General features: G+C 45.2%; 1 protein-coding gene across 2 annotated transcripts in view; it reads right to left on the bottom strand.

The window, feature by feature from the left end:
* The window catches only part of THSD7B (thrombospondin type 1 domain containing 7B), a 630,645-nt gene that overhangs the window by 180,970 nt on the left and 428,327 nt on the right, over positions 1 to 21,348 (bottom strand). For both annotated transcript variants that reach the window (XM_075933305.1, XM_075933306.1), the window contains exon 13: positions 996 to 1,190. In XM_075933305.1, the coding sequence (XP_075789420.1) occupies positions 996 to 1,190 (195 nt within the window). The remainder of the gene's footprint in view (positions 1 to 995; positions 1,191 to 21,348) is intronic.

Raw genomic sequence — 21,348 nt, 5'->3', positions numbered from 1 at the left:
CAATAAAATCTTATAATTATCCATCACTATGGAAACATAGGATATAACACTATTTTAGCCTGTGCAAGTAAGACACCCTAGTGCAGGGGGCAAGGGATGCTGCTAACTTGAGGCAAGAAAGAAAAACACGTCTGTAAAAATTGTAATTTGCTATCATTAAATGTTAGTCAATAGGAAACATGTTTTGTTTTGTGTTTGTATAAAAATACCAGTCTCACTCTTGCTTAATATCATTTAAAGCTCTGATTTTTGTTAGTTATTTTGTTCTTGTTTTATTACAAAACTACCTCAGTGCTGCGTACTGAAATTAACTATGAAGCATCAACTAACCTAAAAGACTGATTTATGTTCTGTCTCTTTAGAGGCAACACATTGCATGATTTCTGAGACTGCCCAGTGATGGGGACTGGGCACTGCAGGGAGATATGTATGGGGAACTCAGGAACTGGGATTCCACTGCTTCTTATTTGCAGGGCATGGTTTAGACTGTCACTCTTGAAGAGTCTGCAAGCAAGGTAGACAGGCTGGGAACTGATACACAGCTTAGCAGCTGCAAAGCTCTCACTCTTGCTAACACCGAATAGTAACACAACAGGGCTCGGAGTACTGGGTGTCCTAGCATGTCATAGAGAAAGTATCACTTTGCATCCATCTGCTGCTCATGTTGAACTAGTTTAGGCAAACTCCTGCTGCTTTCCCCCCACGTGAGACATACATACATATATATATAGGGCTCAAAAAATAATGGCGAGTAGATTACAACCCGGAAGAGCCGGCGCATACTCAGAATGCAGAACCGCGCAAAACCGTGTGGCTGGTGAGTGGGGCTCGCTGCTGCTTGGCGAGCCCTATATATATATATATATATACACAGAGAGAGAGAGAGAGAGATTCTATCTGTAATCACACAGAAGTTCAAAGTCAATACAGCAACATCTGAAAAACTGTTCGCAACTCTTGTCCATAAACCATAACACATAAAAGATTGATGGTACCTGTGAGTGATCGTCTTCTACTCTTTGTTGATTCACAATCTGAAGAGCAAGCTGTAAATTTAGACCAAAGGGTGAATGTGCAATCCTCTTTGCAGGGAATTACACACTCCTGTACCAGGGAAGGCATAGGTTCTGTCCATTTCATGCATTCAGTGACATCTGCAGCATGGTTATTGTTGGAAAGGCACACAACAGCTAAAGAGAAAAAGAAAACACTTTGTTAATGTTGTATATACCTACATAAGAACATAAGAATGGCCGTACTGGGTCAGACCAAAGGTCCATCTAGCCCAGTAGCCCGTCTGCTGACAGTGGCCAATGACAGGTGCCCCACAGGGGGTGGACCGAAGACAATGATCAAGCGATTTGTCTCGTGCCATTCGTCTCCAGCCTCTGACAAACAGAGGGCAGAGATACCATTCCTATCCCATGGCTAATAGCCTTTTATGGACCTAACCTCCATGAATTTATCTAGCATCTCTTTAAACTGTTATAGTTCTAGCCTTCACAGCTGCCTCTGGCAAGGAGTTCCACAGGTTGACTATGCGCTGTGTGAAGAAGAATTTTCTTTTATTAGTTTTAAACTTGTTACCCATTAATTTCATTTGGTGTCCTCTAGTCCTTATATTATGCGAACTAATTAATAACTTTTCTTTATTCACCCTCTCCACACCACTCATGATTTTATATACCCCTATCATATCCCCCCCTCAGTCTCCTCTTTTCCAAACTGAAAAGTCCCAGTCGCTTTAGCCTCTCCTCATATGGGACCTGTTCGAAACCCTTGATCATTTTAGTTGCCCTTTTCTGAACCTTTTCCAAGGCCAAAATATCTTTTTGAGGTGAGGAGACCACATCTGTACACAGTATTCAAGACGTGGGCGTATCATAGTTTTATACAGGGGCAGTAAGATATTCTGTGTCTTATTTTCTATCCCTTTCTTAATAATTCCTAACATTCTATTTGCTTTCTGACCGCCGCAGCACACTGTGTGGACATTTTCAGAGAACTATCCATGATAACTCCAAGATCTCTTTCCTGATTTGTCGTAGCCAAATTAACCCCCATCATATTATATGTATAGTTGGGGTTATTTTTTCCAACATGTATTATTTTACACCTATCCACATTAAACTTCATTTGCCATTTTCTTGCCCAATCACTCAGTTTTGTGAGATCTTTGTGAAGTTCTTCACAGTCTGCTTCTGTCTTGACTATCTTAAACAGTTTAGTATCATCTGCAAACTTTACTACCTCACTGCTTGCCCCTTTTTCTAGATCATTTATGAATAAGTTGAATAGGATTGGTCCCAGGACTGATCCTTGGGGGACACCACTAGTTACCCCTCTCCATTCTGAAAATTTACCATTTATTCCTACCCTTTGTTTCCTGTCTTTTAACCAGTTCTCAATCCATGAAAGGACCTTCCCTCTTATTCCATGACAATGTAATTTACACAAGAGCCTTTGGTGAGGGACTTTGTCAAAGGCTTTCTGAAAATCTAAGTATACTATCTACTGGATTCCCCTTGTCCACATGGTTGTTAACCCCTTCAAAGAACTCTAATAGATTATTAAGACATGATTTCCCTTCACAGAAACCATGTTGACTTTTGCCCAACAAATTATGTTCTTCTATGTGCCCAACAATTTTATTCTGAACTATTGTTTTGACTAATTTGCCCGGTACCGACATTAGACTTACCAGTCTGTAATTGCCGGGATCACCTCTACCTGGTTTCTACTACCTATATACAGATGATTTCCTGTTCTACGCCAATAGCAAAGAAAATCTATATTTAGTTATGTTTGTACTGCATTTAAAGTTGTGCTCAGTGCTTCACGGACATGGAAAAAATATATCTTTGCTTCAAAAAGCTTATGACCTAAATCAGATTCTAAAATATTCTCAAAGAGTCTAGTGTTTTACATTTTGCGGGCAACGTTTTAACCAATTGTATAGCATAGAACAGGGGTAGGTAAACAATAATGTCAGCCTTCAGGATTAGTCCTTAGCAGGCCACCGCTGCTATGTTTACCTGCACCTCTGCATGTATCAGAGGATCATGGCCAGTGCAAGTAGTGGGAGTATCGCAGACTGGAACACTGCTTCCTGCCACTCGCATTGGCCGCAAATGGTGATTAGCAGCCAACAAGAACTGTGATCCTCTGATACCTGTGGCAGTGCAGGTAAACATGGAGCTGGAGTCCCACCAGGGGCTAAACCTATGGACTGGATTTGGCCCACGGGCCAGAATTTCCTGTCCCCTGGCATAGAACCATCCACAAACTGTTTACTGCTACAACTGGACAACCCACAAAAAAAAATTTGATGTAGGCCATGATGTCTATCTTGCTTCAGAAATTAGAATATAACCCTTTGGTCATAGTGACAGTATTTGAAAAGAAAAAGTATACAATCTTTGGATGTACTCATAAAGAATGACTACTTATCTTACAGTTAATTTCTGTTTCATATCATTTAAATCATCCAGTGTGATTTTCTACATACAACAGGCCATTAAATGTCTCCCTAATTCTCCTTTAACAAACTCAAAGACTTTATTTGTACTTAAGCATTTCAGTCCTCAGGAGACCCAATCGTACGCCACAGTCCAAATGGGAGTGACTGAAGTGTCACCAGTGTCCAAATCCCTGACAATGGCAGGGAATGGATTAGGTTTTGTAAGCAAGATCTGAATCAATGCTTCCATTACAGCCAGCTGGAATGGGAAAGAAATCCTGGGTGTGTTTATGTAAATACAGTTTGCCCCTGCTTCACTTAGATGTGTTAGATATTCAGCTGTTACAATGGTGTTTTGCTCATTGTAATCAGCTTGGCTGGTGTTGGGTCACAAATTGCATTAATACTAATTCTGATGGCTATAATTATTGGGGAAATACAAAAGAAGAAAGTATGTACTTAACCTGGCACAACCTCTCAATTTAAAGAATGAGATTCTGGGCATGTGCATGTAAGTACAGTTCACTCAGTTTGCTTAGACATGCTGATATTCAACTGCTCAAATGGTGTTTTGTCCATTGTAACCAATTTGGCTGCTGTGGGGGTCACAAATTGTGTTAACACTTAATGCAGGGATTGTGAGATATGATTGCCAATGCTTGCAGTTATTGTGGGAATGGAGAAAAGTCAGACTGTGTTTAACTCAGTTGAAAAGAGAGAGAGACCCTGTCAGTGTAAATACTCTTGGATGGGTGTGTCCGAGACAGAACATCAGAAATGACTGCCCGTCGCAGGGAGCCATAGCCTGTAATACCTCTGAGGCTGGTATAGGGGGCTCTGTCTGTGAGGTGGAGTGTTTTCCATATAAGGGCATGTAAATTAATAATCTTCCCCTGCTCGCTCCACCCATTGCAGTAACAGATCAGCCAGTGGGCTGACTGGTGCTCAGGCCTGCTACTCCACCCACTGCAGCAAAAACCAACCTATGGGGTGATAAGTTCACAGGCAATAAAACAGGCAGGCAGCCCCTCTCTCACTGGGGATTCGCATTGAGTGAACGCCTGGCCTGATCACCCAGACGCCTTGCACCCCCCGCTCTTGAGTCTTACTGAGCGTACTCCGAGTTGGTCGACCCGAGTGGAGACAGTTTATGAGCGTGTGACCGGTACTTGTGTTCCTGCTGTCTCCAGAACTGGTATAACACCCCCCCCTCCCCACCATCATCCCTATCCTAATTGATTTTTTAGTTGTCCTTATTGCTTGCCAAGTGACAGTGGCTAAAAAGTTACTAAGTTAGTTTATAAATAGTTGTGGTTTAGGTTTTTACTGTTTCCTTGTATAAAGTTGTGTAAATAGTCAGCCCTATGGATAATACCAGTGTTAATTCAACTGTTCCTAACCCCTGGGCAGTTATTGGGAATTATTGTGATTTAGAAAAGCCTCAGGGAATTGTTTTGTGTTGTCTGGCAATCTGTTTAATTTTTGTTCTGATGATTGTCTGGCGCCATCAAAATAAAATCAGTTTGTTCTTTTTGAAACCCCCAGTTGTGGTCTCATCCTTTCCGGCATCCCTTCGAACCTCGTGTATTACGGGGACTGACATGGCGTCACGAACAGGATGCCGGAACCCCGGAGACCATGACAACTCTGATAGTTGCCCCTGGGCTAAAACTGAGACCCCAGGTTCTGAGGAGGATCAGTTTAATCATTTGCAATACCACCTCCTCTGTACTCGACAGCGCGAAGGGGCCCCTAACACTTTTGACTGGGTCTGTGTCATAGGACACGGCCATGATTGTGGGACCTACACCATTCCTTTGGGGTTGAGTGATGTGGGCTGCTTGCTAACTTGCCATCCCACCTTCAGGGCCACCCCGGCCGATAATAGCCTTCAACCGCGTCTCACTCAAGTGGGTGAGACAGCCCCTAATTCAAACCCTCTTAGCCTCTGGAAAGAGGTGAACAGAGTAATTAAACTCTGTGGGGTAGCCCCCTCCATCTTGGCCCCCGAGCCAAGAGCCCCACATGGATCACCTGCACACCACCTGTTAATAGGATTGGTCCAAAGGTTAGATGGGATAAAAAAGGTTAAAAAACTACGCCCCGATTCTTATAAATCAGAGGATGTTCTGGCTGCCATCTGCAATACCCTAGCAGCAGCCCTTGATAAAGTTACTGTCTACCATGGGGCCGTTACAAATTGTGCACGTGGGGTGGCGCACTCACAGTCAGAGGGAGAACCGGAGTTTTCCCCTCAGGCGCCAAAGACGCCTCCTTTAGAGACACAACTTCCTCCCCCATACCAAGGCTCTCATGACCCACCAAACATTTACCCTGGCTTGACTACCCTGAGTTCAACCATACCCACAGCTCCCGACCTGATTGTACCGGAGGCCCTCCCTGTGACTGTAACCCGATTAAAAATGGATGGTCAGGGGAATACCTCTCAGGTAACTGAGACCCGCCCCCGAACCAAGGCGGAAATGAAGGAGTTCATCACAGATACTGCCCGACGTCCAGATGAGCCTCCTATAATCTGGGTAGGGAGATTAGCCTTGGAACAGGGGAGTGACTGGGTTGACCGGGAGGAAGCCTTAACGTTAACCCGTACCGGGAGTTGGTCGCGGGGCCTTATGGGGGGAGTATTGGCAACGAATAATCATTGGCCTGTAACGGCCGCAGCTGCCGCGCACCTCCAAATACAAGGGGGATTTCGCGCAGTACAGATGCCACCTGATTGTGTGAATAACTCCACTACCCTTATGTACGCAATCGCTGGGAGTTCTATTCTGCTCTGGGATCCCACTGCACACCCCCTCAACTTAACTAACGTTCAGACGGTAGCACAAAACCCATTTCGTTTTGTTGATGATCCCACTCAGATTCCCATAGAAGATGCGGCTGTTACCCTAGCCGTGGACAACAGCCCTAATCTCGACACAGGGGCTCTTCTGTGGCTAAGGGGATACACAGGACAACCTATTGGCCGACTATACGACGCTGTAGAGAGGGTGAAGTGGGCAACACTAAAGGCCGCCCTACTTGCAACCCCCTCTACTCTGGTGAAAGGGTCCAAAATGGCGCCCAAACCCAAATACCCCGAGCGTTCGTTCATCGAGCGTAAGATTTTTGGATTTTTATTGGGTAAGGGACTCACCAAGGAAGCTATTAGGAAAATGAATAGTGATCAACAGAAAGACTTGGCTGTGAAATTGGGGTGGGAAGATCGCCCTATTCCCCCGCAGCCAAAAAACGGGGAGAGGCCGAGTGCCTAGCGGTCACTCGGCCCGATTTAAATGACCCTCGACCCTATCAAAACCTGACTACCGAAAACGAGACAATTATCCCCTTTTTGTTAGACACGGGGGCACAGGTATCCATCATCCCCCCCGATATGCCCCACACCCCCACTGGAAAGATAGTCTTTGTACAGGGATTAAATAGCATTGAAGCAACCTACGTTAGTCCATCACAATTGGCTTTCTCTTCGATCTTAATTAGCCCCCCTTGAGGGCGTTGTTTGTCCCCTTTTTGTTTTTCAGGTACCAACCCATTCGAGCCCCCCACCGGCTGTTTGACTTCCGGAGCCGACGAGAACCATCAAGATGGAAAAAATTTAAGTCTGCCACTGAATCTTTCGTTTGGGGATATGTTACCAAATGTCCCGCAATCTCGAAGCCCTCACTAATTTGACCGCTGAAGGGTTTCGACAAGTCGATTTGGCTCTCACTGTACTAGCTCATTATGCCGAAAAGAATCGTCTAATGATACAGGTTATATTGCAGAGGGACTTTTGTATGGCACTCGAGGACCTTGACCCCAGGTTTAAGGACCAATACCGTTTGTGTTTCAAGCCCAGGTGGAACAACGTTTCAGCCATCACCCAACAGCTGACCTCACTTGCAGTTCGGATTCACGAACAGCGGGAAGAATGGGACTGGTGGCAAACAAAACTTTCCTCTTGAGGACTGAGTACTTGGGCATCCACCATTAAGCAGTGGTTGATTGTATGTGCTCTTGTGTTACTAGCCTTTTTAGTGGGCACTGCTGTTGCAAAAGCTCTTATCCACAGAGTTGTTTCCGCTTTCCCTGTTACTGTTGCTTACTTTTCCCTTTCTCCCCTTTCTGAAGACAGCAGCTCACCAGAACCTCAATTTACCCAATTGGCTTCTTGCTGATTACCCTTACGTGCGCTCTCACCTTAGGCAACCCCCTTACCGCTTGCTCCGGACAGCCACGGGGGCATGTCCGAGACAGAACATCAGAAATGACTGCCCGTCGCAGGGAGCCATAGCCTGTAATACCTCTGAGGCTGGTATAGGGGGCTCTGTCTGTGAGGTGGAGTGTTTTCCATATAAGGGCATGTAAATTAATAATCTTCCCCTGCTCGCTCCACCCATTGCAGTAACAGATCAGCCAGTGGGCTGACTGGTGCTCAGGCCTGCTACTCCACCCACTGCAGCAAAAACCAACCTATGGGGTGATAAGTTCACAGGCAATAAAACAGGCAGGCAGCCCCTCTCTCACTGGGGATTCGCATTGAGTGAACGCCTGGCCTGATCACCCAGACGCCTTGCACCCCCCGCTCTTGAGTCTTACTGAGCGTACTCCGAGTTGGTCGACCCGAGTGGAGACAGTTTATGAGCGTGTGACCGGTACTTGTGTTCCTGCTGTCTCCAGAACTGGTATAACACCCCCCCCTCCCCACCATCATCCCTATCCTAATTGATTTTTTAGTTGTCCTTATTGCTTGCCAAGTGACAGTGGCTAAAAAGTTACTAAGTTAGTTTATAAATAGTTGTGGTTTAGGTTTTTACTGTTTCCTTGTATAAAGTTGTGTAAATAGTCAGCCCTATGGATAATACCAGTGTTAATTCAACTGTTCCTAACCCCTGGGCAGTTATTGGGAATTATTGTGATTTAGAAAAGCCTCAGGGAATTGTTTTGTGTTGTCTGGCAATCTGTTTAATTTTTGTTCTGATGATTGTCTGGCGCCATCAAAATAAAATCAGTTTGTTCTTTTTGAAACCCCCAGTTGTGGTCTCATCCTTTCCGGCATCCCTTCGAACCTCGTGTATTACGGGGACTGACAGGGTGGAGGCTCAGCTTCCAGAGCCCTATGAGATTATGCTGGGGAGGGAAGACTCTGAGACAGCAGGCTGCATGTCCTCCAAGTGTGAGCAAGAGGCTGGTCCAACCTGTTTCTCTGCACTGTTTCAATGATAGAGCTAAAGAAAAGCTTCATAAGGAGTTTCTGAGTATTTAAATTTACTCCAGCGGATGCTGGAATCCCTTGTGGCAAGATTGTGCTTTGGGCTAAAAGATGAAATCACTAGATTTGGGCCAGAGCCAAATCCACCACAAGCCAGCAGAAAATGTGACGAGCATCATGATGAGCAGTCAGCAGCGGCAGCAAATGGCCAGCAAAGCGGCGCCAGAGAGCAGTGAGCAGGTGGATGGCAAGTGACCAGCAGAGTGAGTAAGATGTCACCTACCTCCCTCCTCATTCAGGATAGGAGGTGAACTCTGTGGATAGACCTCTGAACTCTGGGACTGCCCTGACCAAAGACAGCATCTGTGGGTGTGGTGCAGAGAAGGGTTGGGCATGTGAAGGGGACATTTACACTGCTGGACTTAAGAACCTGAGCAGAAAAGGACATTGCCTAACCTACTTGGGCTGGTATATTTACTCATGAGTTTAGTTATGAAGTTTGTTTGTAGTGTTTTCCCAAATTAATGGCATGTTACTTCCCTTCCCTTTTATGAAAGGTTTCTTTTCTACACTCTGACTCTGTGCTTGTGAGTGGGAAAGCATTGCTTCTCAGAGACAGTCATACGGTTGCCAGATACTTTCACAAAAAATACCTAACATGGTGGGGAAAAAATTGGTTGAGCAAAAAAAAAAAAAAAAACCAACAGCACAGGGACCAAAGTTGTTGAGGAAAAAAAACCGCACAAAAAAAGAATCATGGCCCCTTTAAAAACCTGCCCCACCAGACGCAGCAGGGGGAAAATGTCCAAAGTGGCCTTCCATATGAAAAAAACAGAAAATACCAGACAATTTACATGTCCGGTTTTTCTGGTTTTTTTTTTTACTGGACAGAAGCCACAAATAGACTGTCCAAACCACTAGCAGACACCTGGCAACCCTACGCACTCAGGGGTGTTGTGTGAATTTCCCAGGTTACTGGGTTACTGGGTGGGGACTCGAGGTAGTTCAGTGTTGGATGGATGGAGAGGACCCCTAGATATTGAACCTGGCCCTGGCTGCTTCCAGTGTTATCTGGCAGAAGGGTTACAGTTAGATATAACCAGGGCTTGCCAAGTGGCAGCGAGCCCCAGTCGCAAGCTGCGCGGTTTTGTGCCGTTCTGCGTTCTGCGCATGCGCAGATCATTCTGCGCCGGCTCCTCCAGGTCATAATCTACTTCCCACAGGCAATTAGATTACATTATTTGTCGAGCCCTGGATATAACGTAAATGACCCTATCTAGTGACTCACACCCCATGCTCCAGATGAAACTGAAAATCCCCAAAGGTCCTGTAGTGAGACTAAGCCAGTAGCATGGTTCCTCTGACCCAGAAGGGGAAGGGCTCGCTAAGGCCCCTTGATGTGTGGGGCCAGACTCACCCAGCCCCACCCACAGGAAGCAGGAAGGTGGGGCTGGAAGTATAAGAACCAGAGCTCAGAGCTCAGCTGTAGCCTGGCCATTGAGCAGGCCAGAGGCTCAGCCCAAGCTCCCAAGGAAGAAGGCCCAACCATACTGCCCTCGAAGGGAAGACTGGAATGGGCTGCCAGGCCCACTGCCAGGCTCAGAATACTGGCCAAGGCCTCCGAGACTGCTGTTGGGCCCTGAAGATTGGCTGGGACCCACAGGACCCCACTGGGCCCTGAAAACTGGGCCAGGACACCTGGATCCCTGCCTGATCCTGACCCAGAGCCCATGGACACACTGCCAGCACCTTCATCCCTGGCAGACCCTGTTGAACAGAAGTGGAGCCAGGTAGGCTCCTGGGGGAAGCAGGAAGCAGCCCAGGGGTAGCTGATCTAAGGCTGCTTGAGCAGATGGAGGTCAACTGGGCAGTGTGTTATGGCCCAGATCCCTGCTAACCCCTTGACCTGGTTGGCATATTGCAGCAGGGATCTCCGCTGACCCAGAGGCAGCCTGCGCTGCTATTGTTAGGGCCCTGGGTTTGGACACACTGAAGTGGATGGGCCTGCATCCCAACTCCCCAGCCACTCCTCTCCTTGGGTGGCAGGTTCCTTCTGGGTACGGCTACACTACGGCGCTAATTCGAACTAACTTAGTTCAAATTAGTTAATTAGAACTAAGCTAATTCGAACTAACGCGTCTAGAACTAAAAACTAGTTCGAATTAGCGTTTTGCTAATTCGAACTAGCATGTCCACATTAAGTGGACCCTGAACCGGGGTTAAGGATGGCCGGAAGCAGTGCCGGCAGGGCATCACAGGAGGACTTAGAGCGTGGAGATGCTGTCTCAGGCTAGCCGAGGGCTGTGCTTAAAGGGACCCGACTCCCACCCCGGACAGACAGTTCTCAGGGGTGCCCCGCTTGCAAAGCAGTCCTGGCTTGGAGTGCCCGGAGTGCCCACACTGGGCACATCACAGCACTCGGCCATCAGACCGGCTGCACTTGCCGCAGGCTACCATCTGGGGAGAGGGAGCAATTTGGGGGCTGCAGGAGAGCTTCCACCCCCAGAAGCCCGCAGAGCCAGCCCAGTCCTCCCCATCGGGGGCTCGTACCCCATTCCTCCCTCACCTCCTTCCACTTACCCTTCCCTAGCCCCTTTTCTTGATGTACAAAATAAAGGACAATTGTGTTCAAAAATGGAATCTGTTTTTATTGAACAAAACTGGGGGAGACTGGGAAAAGGAGGTGGGAGAGGGGAAGAGAGAGGGTGGGGCAACTAAAATGATCAGGGGTTGGGAACAGGTCCCATATGAAGAGAGGCTAAAGAGACCGGGACTTTTCAGTTTAGAAAAGAGGAGACGGAGGGGGGGACAGGATAGAGGTCTCTAAAAGCAGGAGTTGGGTGGACAGGGTGCATGCAGAAAAGTTCTTCATTAGTTCCCATAAAGAAGGACTAGAGGACACCAAAGGAAAGGAATGGGTAGCAGGCTTCAAACTAGTAACAGAAAGTTATTCTTCACAAAGCAAAGAGTCAACCTGTGGAACTCCTTGCTGCAGGAGGCTGTGAAGGCTACAACTAGAACAGAGTTTAAAGGGACGTGAGATCAAGTGATGGAGGTTGGGTCCATGGAGTCCTATTAGCCAGAGGGTAGGAGTGGTGTCCCTGGCCAAAGTTTGTGGAAGGCTGGAGAGGGATGGCACGAGACAAATGGCTTGGTCACTGTCTTCGGTCCATCCCCTCCAGGGTCCCTAGGGTTGGCTGCTGTCGGCAGACAGGCTACTGGGTTAGATGGACCTTTGGTCTGACCCAGGACGGCCATTGTAAGCTCAGGGCTCAGGGTCGGGGGTCTCAGTGGACCCCCTTGATTTTCATGCACACCTGCTCCTGGGTGGCCAGGCGGGCAGCTCTCCTGCCCTAGACGGCCACTTTCCTGTGCCTAGTGCGGAGATCGTGGACGAGGTCCACGATGTCCGCACTAGCCCAGGCGGGTGCCCGCCTCTTGCGGTCCCGGGCAAGCTCCCGGGAGCCGCCAGCCTGGTCCCGGGAAGAGGGGGAGGGCTGGGGGGCATCGGGTGGCTGGCTCGAGCCGTGCCAGGTGCAGGGTCTGCTGGCTGGGTGCTGGCAGGCTTGCACCTGGCACGGGCACCGTAGCCAGCCCGTGCCCCTGTAAGGGGTCCAGGGCCGGGAGGGGGGCAATAGAGTTTCCCTGGTGTTGGCCAGAGTGGCCACCAGGGAAACCTGGGGAGGGCTAGACTCCCACTAGTTCGAATTAAGGGGCTACACACCCCTTAATTCGAACTAGCTAGTTCGATCTAGGCTTAATTCTCGTAAAATGAGGTTTTCCTAGTTCGAACTAAGCGCTCCGCTAGTTCGAATTAAGTTCGAACTAGCGGAGAGCTAGTGTAGCGCCTATGAAAGTTAGTTCGAACTAACTCTGTAGTGTAGACATACCCTCTGATAGGGGTAAAAACCTCTACGCTTGTCAACTCTCTGCCGGCGAGGAGATCCGACCCCTGCTTAGCCTGTAGACAGGCCTGAGTTTTAAACTGTGTAAGTATTTGTACTGTTTGTTTGCTGGTCCTGTCCTGACTGTTGCTGAGCCCTTACATGGCTGTTCATGTGTGTGTGCCCTGCCCTGGGCCAGGGCTTGGGCTGGTATAAAGACTGCTGAATTGCTTTTGGGTACCTGCTCAGCCCTGTACTCTGGGCCCAGGCTTAAAGGAGACCTTTCACTGTTTATTTTTGGAGCTGAATACAGGTCTGAGGCCCAGGACTAAGCCAGCTGGGCCGACAGGCCCCCATCGATGTGAGAAGGGGAGGTAATTTTTTACCCCAAATCAGTGTGACCCTGAGCATGAAAGCAAGATGCACCAGACTGACATCTTAAGACGATTTTTTCTACTGCCTCTGAGACTGGGACTACTATGCCCAGTGTCTAGTCTTCAGCTATGATCAATCTGATGCTTCAGAGGAAGGCAGGAAAAGAAAACAGAATACATCTTGCCAATGATGCATGATGCGGAAAATGTTCATTCCTGACATTCTGGGATCCACTCAGACCATTAAGGGATTCTGTCACTGCCTATCCTGTAAGCTTGGATCCCTTTGTGATATGAAGTTTGGGTTCAGAATGATCCCTGACACTACTAGACAGCCACACACATAAATGTCCACTCTGGCTTCCTCCAGCTCATTTACTCCTTGCAGGGTAATACCAACAGCCCTTCCAGTCCTGAGTCTTCCCAACACTTCCTCCCTGAGTTCTTAATTACCAGTCCCTTGGAGACCATTTCCTTCTGGTTACTCACTCACTCCCTCTCCCAGCGGTTTGAAACCAGTCTCCTACCTATCAGCTCACTGTGGCATACACACAGTTTGCACACCATGAAAATAAACAGAAAGCTGATGAAGTAGGAAAACCACAGATTCTAAAATGAAATAGTAAGAGAAAAGCAAACATACACAGGTTTTGCAGAAAAGAAACAAGCACCCTCATCCTTTGTACTTTCATATAAAGGAATTTTTATATAATAAGAGATACCTACTGCCTTCAAAGAGATTTCCAGCTACCATGGACAGCCTCTCACCTCAAAGACTATCCCCCAGGTTTGAATGCTCTTCACTTCAAACCCCTTCCATTTGAAAAAGGATTTGCACTTTTGTTCTCCTTCAGCCGGGATAGTTATTCAAAGCAGGGAAAACTCACTCCTCCCTTTGTTTCCAAAGACTGGAATTTTCTTTTCAGTTTCAAGCTTTTTCCCTTTGCTTTGATGGTTCGTCCTTGTTCTTTTCTGAGATGGACAATGGCAATGTGCTTGTAAACAGTCTCCTCTGGTGGAGGAAGTAGCTCCTCCTCTCCTGGTTGCTACACTGCCCTGTTGTGAAGGGAAGCTGAAGCCTCAGGACAATTACAGGATTTGTTTGGTGCATTGCAAGCTTCCACAGAAGCCCTTAGAGGCAAATAACATCGTGCACAAACAGTTAACTGCTTATTCTGGGGTGTGGAAAACAGTTTGACAACCTCCCTAAGGAGAAAACAGTCTCCTCCAGGCTGAAGTCCTGAAGCATGGGATTTATTATAATCAGTCTTAATTCAGAGCTCTCAAGTGTTATGAACATACTGAGGACGATGAAGGTAATCCTGTTCTTCCTGTGGCCAGGAAGAAAAGATAAAGAAGGAAAATGAGATTCCAAAGCAGAAAAAGCCTGTATGACCATCCAGCCCAACTTGCCATGTACACAGGCTGGATTAAAATGGATTTTTTAAAGATGCCAAGCAATGGTGTATTTGCCACATGCCTTCATAAACTGGTCCAAGCTTTAATTACCCTCACAGGTAAAAAAATGCATCTTATGTCAAGGCTAACTATAATTTGAACAGTTTGCAGCTCTTAAACCTGCCAAAAGATAAAGGGCTGCTGGCCTCAAATTGTCTATTAATTCAGCAGACAGTCTGCTGTCCAACAGGATCATTTTTCAGCCCAATCTTTGGGGACCATGTATAGAGCATCAGAGAGCTGAAGATTTCAATATAATGCTACTTCTTCCCCTTCTGTTTCCCAGTGCACCACTAATGCTGATTTACTGCTGTAGATTAAAATTTACACTACACTGCTATGGCAGAAATGTTACATTTTATTTTATTTCAATCTTAAACCCAGTTCTGAGCTTTCTCGGACTTTTAACTAGTGTGATGCTTAGAGCAATGACAAAAGAGTGTCTCTGCACATAGCTGCTTTGGCATGAGCTCCCATTCTCCTACAATGCCTTCACTATGCTGGTCATAGATGAGTGTAAGAATGTAGATGGAAGATTATCTTGGGGCAGACTCTCTCTCTAGGACTAGGTTCAGAGGACCTCATCCATCTGACCTGCTTCTGTGGATATGGAGCATTTCACCTCCATTGGACTAATCCACAATCCTTATGAAGAAGTCTTCACCAGTTCAGGTGGAATGAAGAACCTTAGGGACATAGGAAATGGCTTGCATAAAGCATCACACACACCCACACCTCTTAAACCTAAAAACGAATGAAAAATCTATTGCATGCTTAATTCAGACTGTATTTTGTATTTATTTTTGCATTAATTCTTCTATGCCTTGGATCCACCCTCCTTAGGTTGTATTGCAGGTGGGAAGGGGTATTTGGGGGCACATTGTGAGTTGCATGGACAGATCAGAGAGATCTGTAAGCTCCAGGGGCTGGATCCGTGCCCTGTTCTGCAAGGGATGCCCAGCATCATTCCTCAGACCCCCTGGAACAATCGGGGGGCAGTTTCCATAAGGAGAACCTCACAGAAATTTCAGTCCCTTGTTTGGGTGGGGTTCTTCATATACAGGAATAATCTGCGCCCCTTGTTCTCAAAGTCTGGCAATACTCTTAATGATAATGCTTAACACGGAACCTGGAAATGCCTCTTAGATGAATCCTGCCTGCCAGTATCTGAAGACACAATTCTGTTCCAAGGCCTTTAGCTATGTGAGTACCAGTCAGCTCCAAATAGTGCCATCTGGGGATAATGCTAGCGTCGGTTGGCATATAAAAGTTTCCGTCATTAGTGAATCGCAGATGTGGGTCACCTCATCTAAGCCTGCACAGGAGTGAGACACATCTTCATGTAATGATGTTGTTTGGGAATGAGGACCAAGGGTAGCTAAAGGCTAAGTATGAACTCTGCAGAATAAAAGATAAAAAGCTCAATAGCAGCCAAACTCCATAAACTCATGGAGGCTCTGCTGCCAGAACTGTGGATATCACAGACGGATGATCTAAGCCCTTAGCTATCAACTTAGAGTCACGGAGGATGCTTCGCACAAAAGAAAAGGTAAAGTGAATTGTTCCTTGTGGAAATATTGTGCTTAATAGTTCAAAGCAAGCACACTATTTCAAGTCTCCAATCAGAAGCAAATGGACCAAATTCATTTGTAATGTAACTTCAGTGACAGCAATCGAGTTGGATCAGGGGGAATGTGGCTCAATATGCCTTGTCATTTGATTCCAAGGGTAGCAGTTTTAAGAGTGTATTGTATGTAGACTGTGACCTTTTTCCTGGAAAATGATTTTTTTTTAAGTAAGAAAACTTATAGCTGTTTTAAAAAATGTTTTTCTCAACTGCTCTGTCTAGAAGATGAATGTTAATATTATTCTGATTCTGAAAGGCTAATAATTTCTGGACTGCTGACATGAATGGCTGATATATCAAAATATGGAAATATCCAGTGACAGAAAGGACAGTTTTGTGGTTTTGATGCAGCAGCCAGATTTGGAAGAACTAGATACAAATTCTGTGTGACCTTGGGAAAGTAACAATCAATAATGCCGCCATGAGGAGACGACGGTGGCCTACTTCACAGTGATTTTGGGAAGATGCATTTATAAGGAGCAGTATAAGAGGCCTGGACAGAGATTCAGCCTATTGATGACAAATAATCACAACAAACAATAACATCTTTCGCTACTATAGCGTCTTTCATTTTAGAATCTAAAAGCTTCCATAATAATACTCATAATACCTCCAAAATTACTAAATATACACTACATACAAGTTTAGTCAAGTCACAACCATTTTAGTTAAGCAATCAATTGGGGCAGAATCAGGAGTAAAACCCTTGCCAAAACACTAGATTAACTTCTTTTAAGACCAGCTGTGCTCTCAGTTATACTACAATTTCGCCCCAAGAAACCAGGTAAGACAAGTGCTCTGACTTCATGTAAATCTATATACTATTCTAGAAAGCTGCAAAGCATAAAATTATTGAATTCAGATTTTATGTCTTAATTTTAAAAATTTGCTTTATTATTTTATGGAGGTTCTAAATGAATCAGTACTTTAATGGCTATGCACAATTCTTTTCTTCTATCACCTAAAGTAGCTGTGCACCAGAGGAAAGGAAAGGAAATTATTTTTCTTATATCAATTGTTCATTAAAGATGCATAGCAAAGCTATGCCAAAATAAAATCACAGGATTGTTTTTTAATTTTTTTAAAATAAGATGAGATTTTTTTTACGTAATTAGATTTATCAGAAAAAATCAGTATTTTTTTAAAAAATGTAAAAATTGAGTGAAAGTTTCTTTAGACTAAAGTGATAACAAATCAGCACATTAATAATTATCTCCAAATTGTGGATTCCTTCCTTTCACTTTCAATCACTTTGACCCTTACCATCTCTCAACACTGGCAGTCAAAAATGATGCTGAGAGATTAGAAAAGCAAAGGGGCAAAAGTTGTTTTCCTCTCTGATAAGGCATGATAATTGTCTTCTCCTGGGAAGATTAAGCAAGAAATAGATGCTGATGTCTGAGTTTTATAAAGCATCTTCATCAAGGACACCAAAAATTACTTGCATAAAATTGCCAAACTGTCCCATCTTAAGTAAAATTGAAACAAAGTAAATACTTAAAACTTCTCTATCAGAATATTAAGACTGCTGGCATCCCCAGGAGATGAACAACATTCTATGCTACAGGAACTATGGTCCAGCATTTACAATTGTGTGATGAAAGTCACTATTAATATTAATTAACACTGACATATGATTTTCAAATAGAGACAGCCATGTTAATATTCTAGGTCCCAATATCATTAGGCTATGTCTACACTGTAGGCTTTTTGCACAAGAAAGGCTGTTCTTGCGCAAAAACTTGCAGAGTGTTTACTCTGCATGTGTGTTCTTGCGCAAATAAATTTACAGTAAAGCTTCGGAACAGAGGGCTTCTTGAACAAGAGTTATTCCTCTCCCCATGAGGAACAGGCCCTCTTGCACAAGAGCTCTTCCACAAGGAGGCAGTGTGGACAGGCAACAGAGGTTTCTTGTACAAGAAACCCCTATGGCTAAAATGGCCATCAGAGCTTTCTTACGCAAGAGAGCATCCACACTGCCATGGACGCTCTTACGCAAAAGCACATCTCTTCCACAAAAGCACATGGCAGTGTGGACATGCTCTTGTGCAAGAATTTTTGCACAAGAACTCTTGCACAAAACAGTTCTTGTGCAAGAAGCCTGCAGTGTAGACACAGACTTACAGTCTAACTCCCTCATCCTACAGACACTCAATTTTAAGTACACAATTAGTCCACTGAACTAAATGTCACTATTTATATGCTTAACTTTATCTAAGGGTATGTCTACACTACAGGACAAAGTCAAATTAAGATCTGAATCTTCAGCTACCTTAATTGCGTAGCTGAAGTCGAAGGAGCTTAACTTGGCTTTTGGTGCTGTCTAAACTGCAGGAAGTCAAAGGAAGAATATACTTCCTTTGACTTCCCTTACTCCTCATGAAAACAGAGTTACCATCATCTATCAGAGTACCCCCCTCACTTCGAATCAGCTGTCTTAACTATATCACTAATTCGTGGAAAATTGACAGCAGCAGCTTCGATCTTCCTCTGTAGTGTAGATGAACCCTAAGTATCCGCAGGATAAGGCCTATATTAGACATAGAACACAGAGCTCAGAGAACTTGATGATAAAGGTGAAGGGTGGCAAAGAAAAGTAAGGTAGTAAAATAAATAAAATGAAAATCAAACTACATATCTAATGCTAATGCTCTCTAATAAATTATATTTTAAAGAGAGCCAAATGGCACAGGAGATGAGAAGTACAAAGCACAAGAGAAAGCTGGGTGAAAAAAGTGGGTTTTATTAGACCTGAAGGAGATAGTTGTAAGGGGACTGTTACCCCTTACTAAAACTCTGTGGGAGTTTTTTGGTTTACCAGCTTCAGAAGGGGAAGGGTTCATGAGACTGACAGACCCCAGAGACAATGGAAAGCAGTCAACACTCCAGCTCAGCCTGACTGACAGGTTGTAAGTGGGGATTGTTCTGGCTCTGTCTCTGAACAAACAAGCTGTGTGCAGAAGAGGTCCTGCAAAGACAGAGAGCTGAAAGAGGAGTACAAGAAGAAGCCCTGCAGTGACAGAACCAGACACAGACAGGCCAAGCAGTGCAGACCCTGTGTTGAGCAGCAGACTGGCAGTGCTCAGAAAGCCAAAAGGAACAGAGAAACAACACAAGGAGCTGGAACTGGCCAAGCAGCACAGCCTGCAGCTGGATGTGGTGAGCTACTGGGACCTGCAAAGTGTGGGGAAAGGCTCTGGACTGGGAGAGGGGTCTGGCCACTTAGAGACTGAGGCTGTGTGGTCACTGCCAGTGCAAGCGTGTCCAGCCTGCAGCCCCTTGCAGCACATCCAGGGCTTCTAAGGAAGAGACTGTGAACTGTCCTTACACTCTGCAGACTGCTGTGTTGATGTCCCTGTGCTACAGAGCAGGGCTGTGTGTTCTCATTTAACCATTCTCATTGTTTCTTATTCTATTCTCTTTAATCAGTTGATGTTTAATAAATTGTATTTGCTTTGAACCTTATGAAGTGATCACTGGGCCAAGAAGGCCTGCAGTGTAAAGAGAGCACCTCGGAGTGGGGACACCCTAACTCCTGCCCCTAGTGACTACAAGGTCAGGGATTAAGCCCCAGGAAACCTGGGCCCAGCCTTGTTGGGGTTTCAAGGGCTCTGCTACTCAGGAGAGTGGAGGGGGAGCCCTCAGGATCAGGGAGCCGTGGGGTAAAGGAAGTGGGAGCGGGGACTCAGATCCTTTCGCTGGTTCATTTCACCGGGGTGTATAGAAGCCAGGAAAGTTCCCCACAATAGCGGGACCATACCCCCGCTTACATAGTGAACACTTGAGCACAAGAAGAGTAATGTCAGGCCATGTATAAGGAGCAGAATGGGGAAAAATACCTTGGCAAGAGTGAAAGAAATGAAAGGGAACAAATGAGGTGGCCCATCTATAAGAGATAACTTAGAAATGGGCCATGGAATGAGAGGCAAAATAAAAGGAAGAGAATGTCAAGGCTGTTATTTGAAGAGCAGAGAAAACAATAGGAGACTAAGACAGCATGGCTGCAGGAATCCAATCAAAGTAACTTATGGAAGTATCCAACTCATTTTTGCACATTGCAAACATATTCTCTAGTTAAATTACCGATACCTTATAAAGTTAAAAAATACTTCCACATGCAGATCAAGCATGATGAATATAGAGCCTTAAAAGCTAGATCAAGGCATTTTAAATTGATATACAGGCCAATGGGGAACAAGTAAAAAATTAAAAGAACAACGGGGTGTTATGGTCTGTATAGTAGATGTGAGAGATTTTATAACAGTAATTATGGCTAGACTAATATGGGATCATATGGATCTCATGACCACCACAGAGAAACAGGATGTGTGAGATTATTAGTGCAAAAACAAACAATTTATAGACTCAGCTCCCTTTCTGAGCTTTATTTATCATGGGAAGATAACTGGTCAGGAGGGTTCTATGGTGGAAAGATAAACACTGTCTGGAAATCTATAAGAGGGGGAGGGCAGAGAGCTGAAGAAGGGTAGAGAAGTGTAAATTCAAGTATAATGTTTTGATAGCATTATTTAGAACCCACCCCCAGACATTTCATTTGGATGAACAATTCCCTACCCTTCTGCAACTTCCTGTCGCTTTTATAGATTCCCAGACACTCTGTTTTTCTAACAGAGTTTAAATAATATTTAAATACTTCCCTTAAAGACCAAATCTTCAGCTAACTTAAAGCTGTTCCTGAAATTTGTACATATCAATCCTGAGTAAGATGCAGAGACTGCAGCCTCACAGTTACCTGTGGGAAGAGGTGAGTGATGTAATGGGGACATTCAAAAGGCATCCTCACTAATTTGAGAATGCATAATGAAAGGACACTTCTGAAAAACTGGCCCCCAAAAATTCCATTTGTATCTAGAAATCAAATTTTGTCCAAATGTTTGATTTAAGCAGAGTCTACCGGAATTCAAACAATCTCAGGAGATAACTCATTTTCACTCAATGTTTTTTATTTTCAAAAGCCACTATGGCTATGTCTACACTGGCCCCTTTTCCGGAAGGGGCATGTTAATTTCAGCGATCGCAATAGGGAAATCCGCGGGGGATTTAAATATCCCCCGCGGCATTTAAATAAAAATGTCCGCCGCTTTTTTCCGGCTTTTAGAAAAGCCGGAAAAGAGCGTCTACACTGGCCCCGATCCTCCGGAAAAAGCGCCCTTTTCCGGAGGATCTTATTCCTACTTTGAAGTAGGAATAAGATCCTCCGCCCTTTTCTTATTCCTTCAAAGTAGGAATAAGATCCTCCGGAAAAGGGCGCTTTTTCCGGAGGATCGGGGCCAGCGTAGACGCTCTTTTCCGGCTTTTCTAAAAGCCGGAAA

This window comes from Pelodiscus sinensis, chromosome 7, assembly GCF_049634645.1.
Source record: "Pelodiscus sinensis isolate JC-2024 chromosome 7, ASM4963464v1, whole genome shotgun sequence".
Classification (NCBI taxonomy): Eukaryota; Metazoa; Chordata; order Testudines; family Trionychidae; genus Pelodiscus; species Pelodiscus sinensis.
The sequence above is the reverse complement of the archived record's forward strand: the minus strand, read 5'-3'. Positions and strand labels throughout refer to the sequence as shown.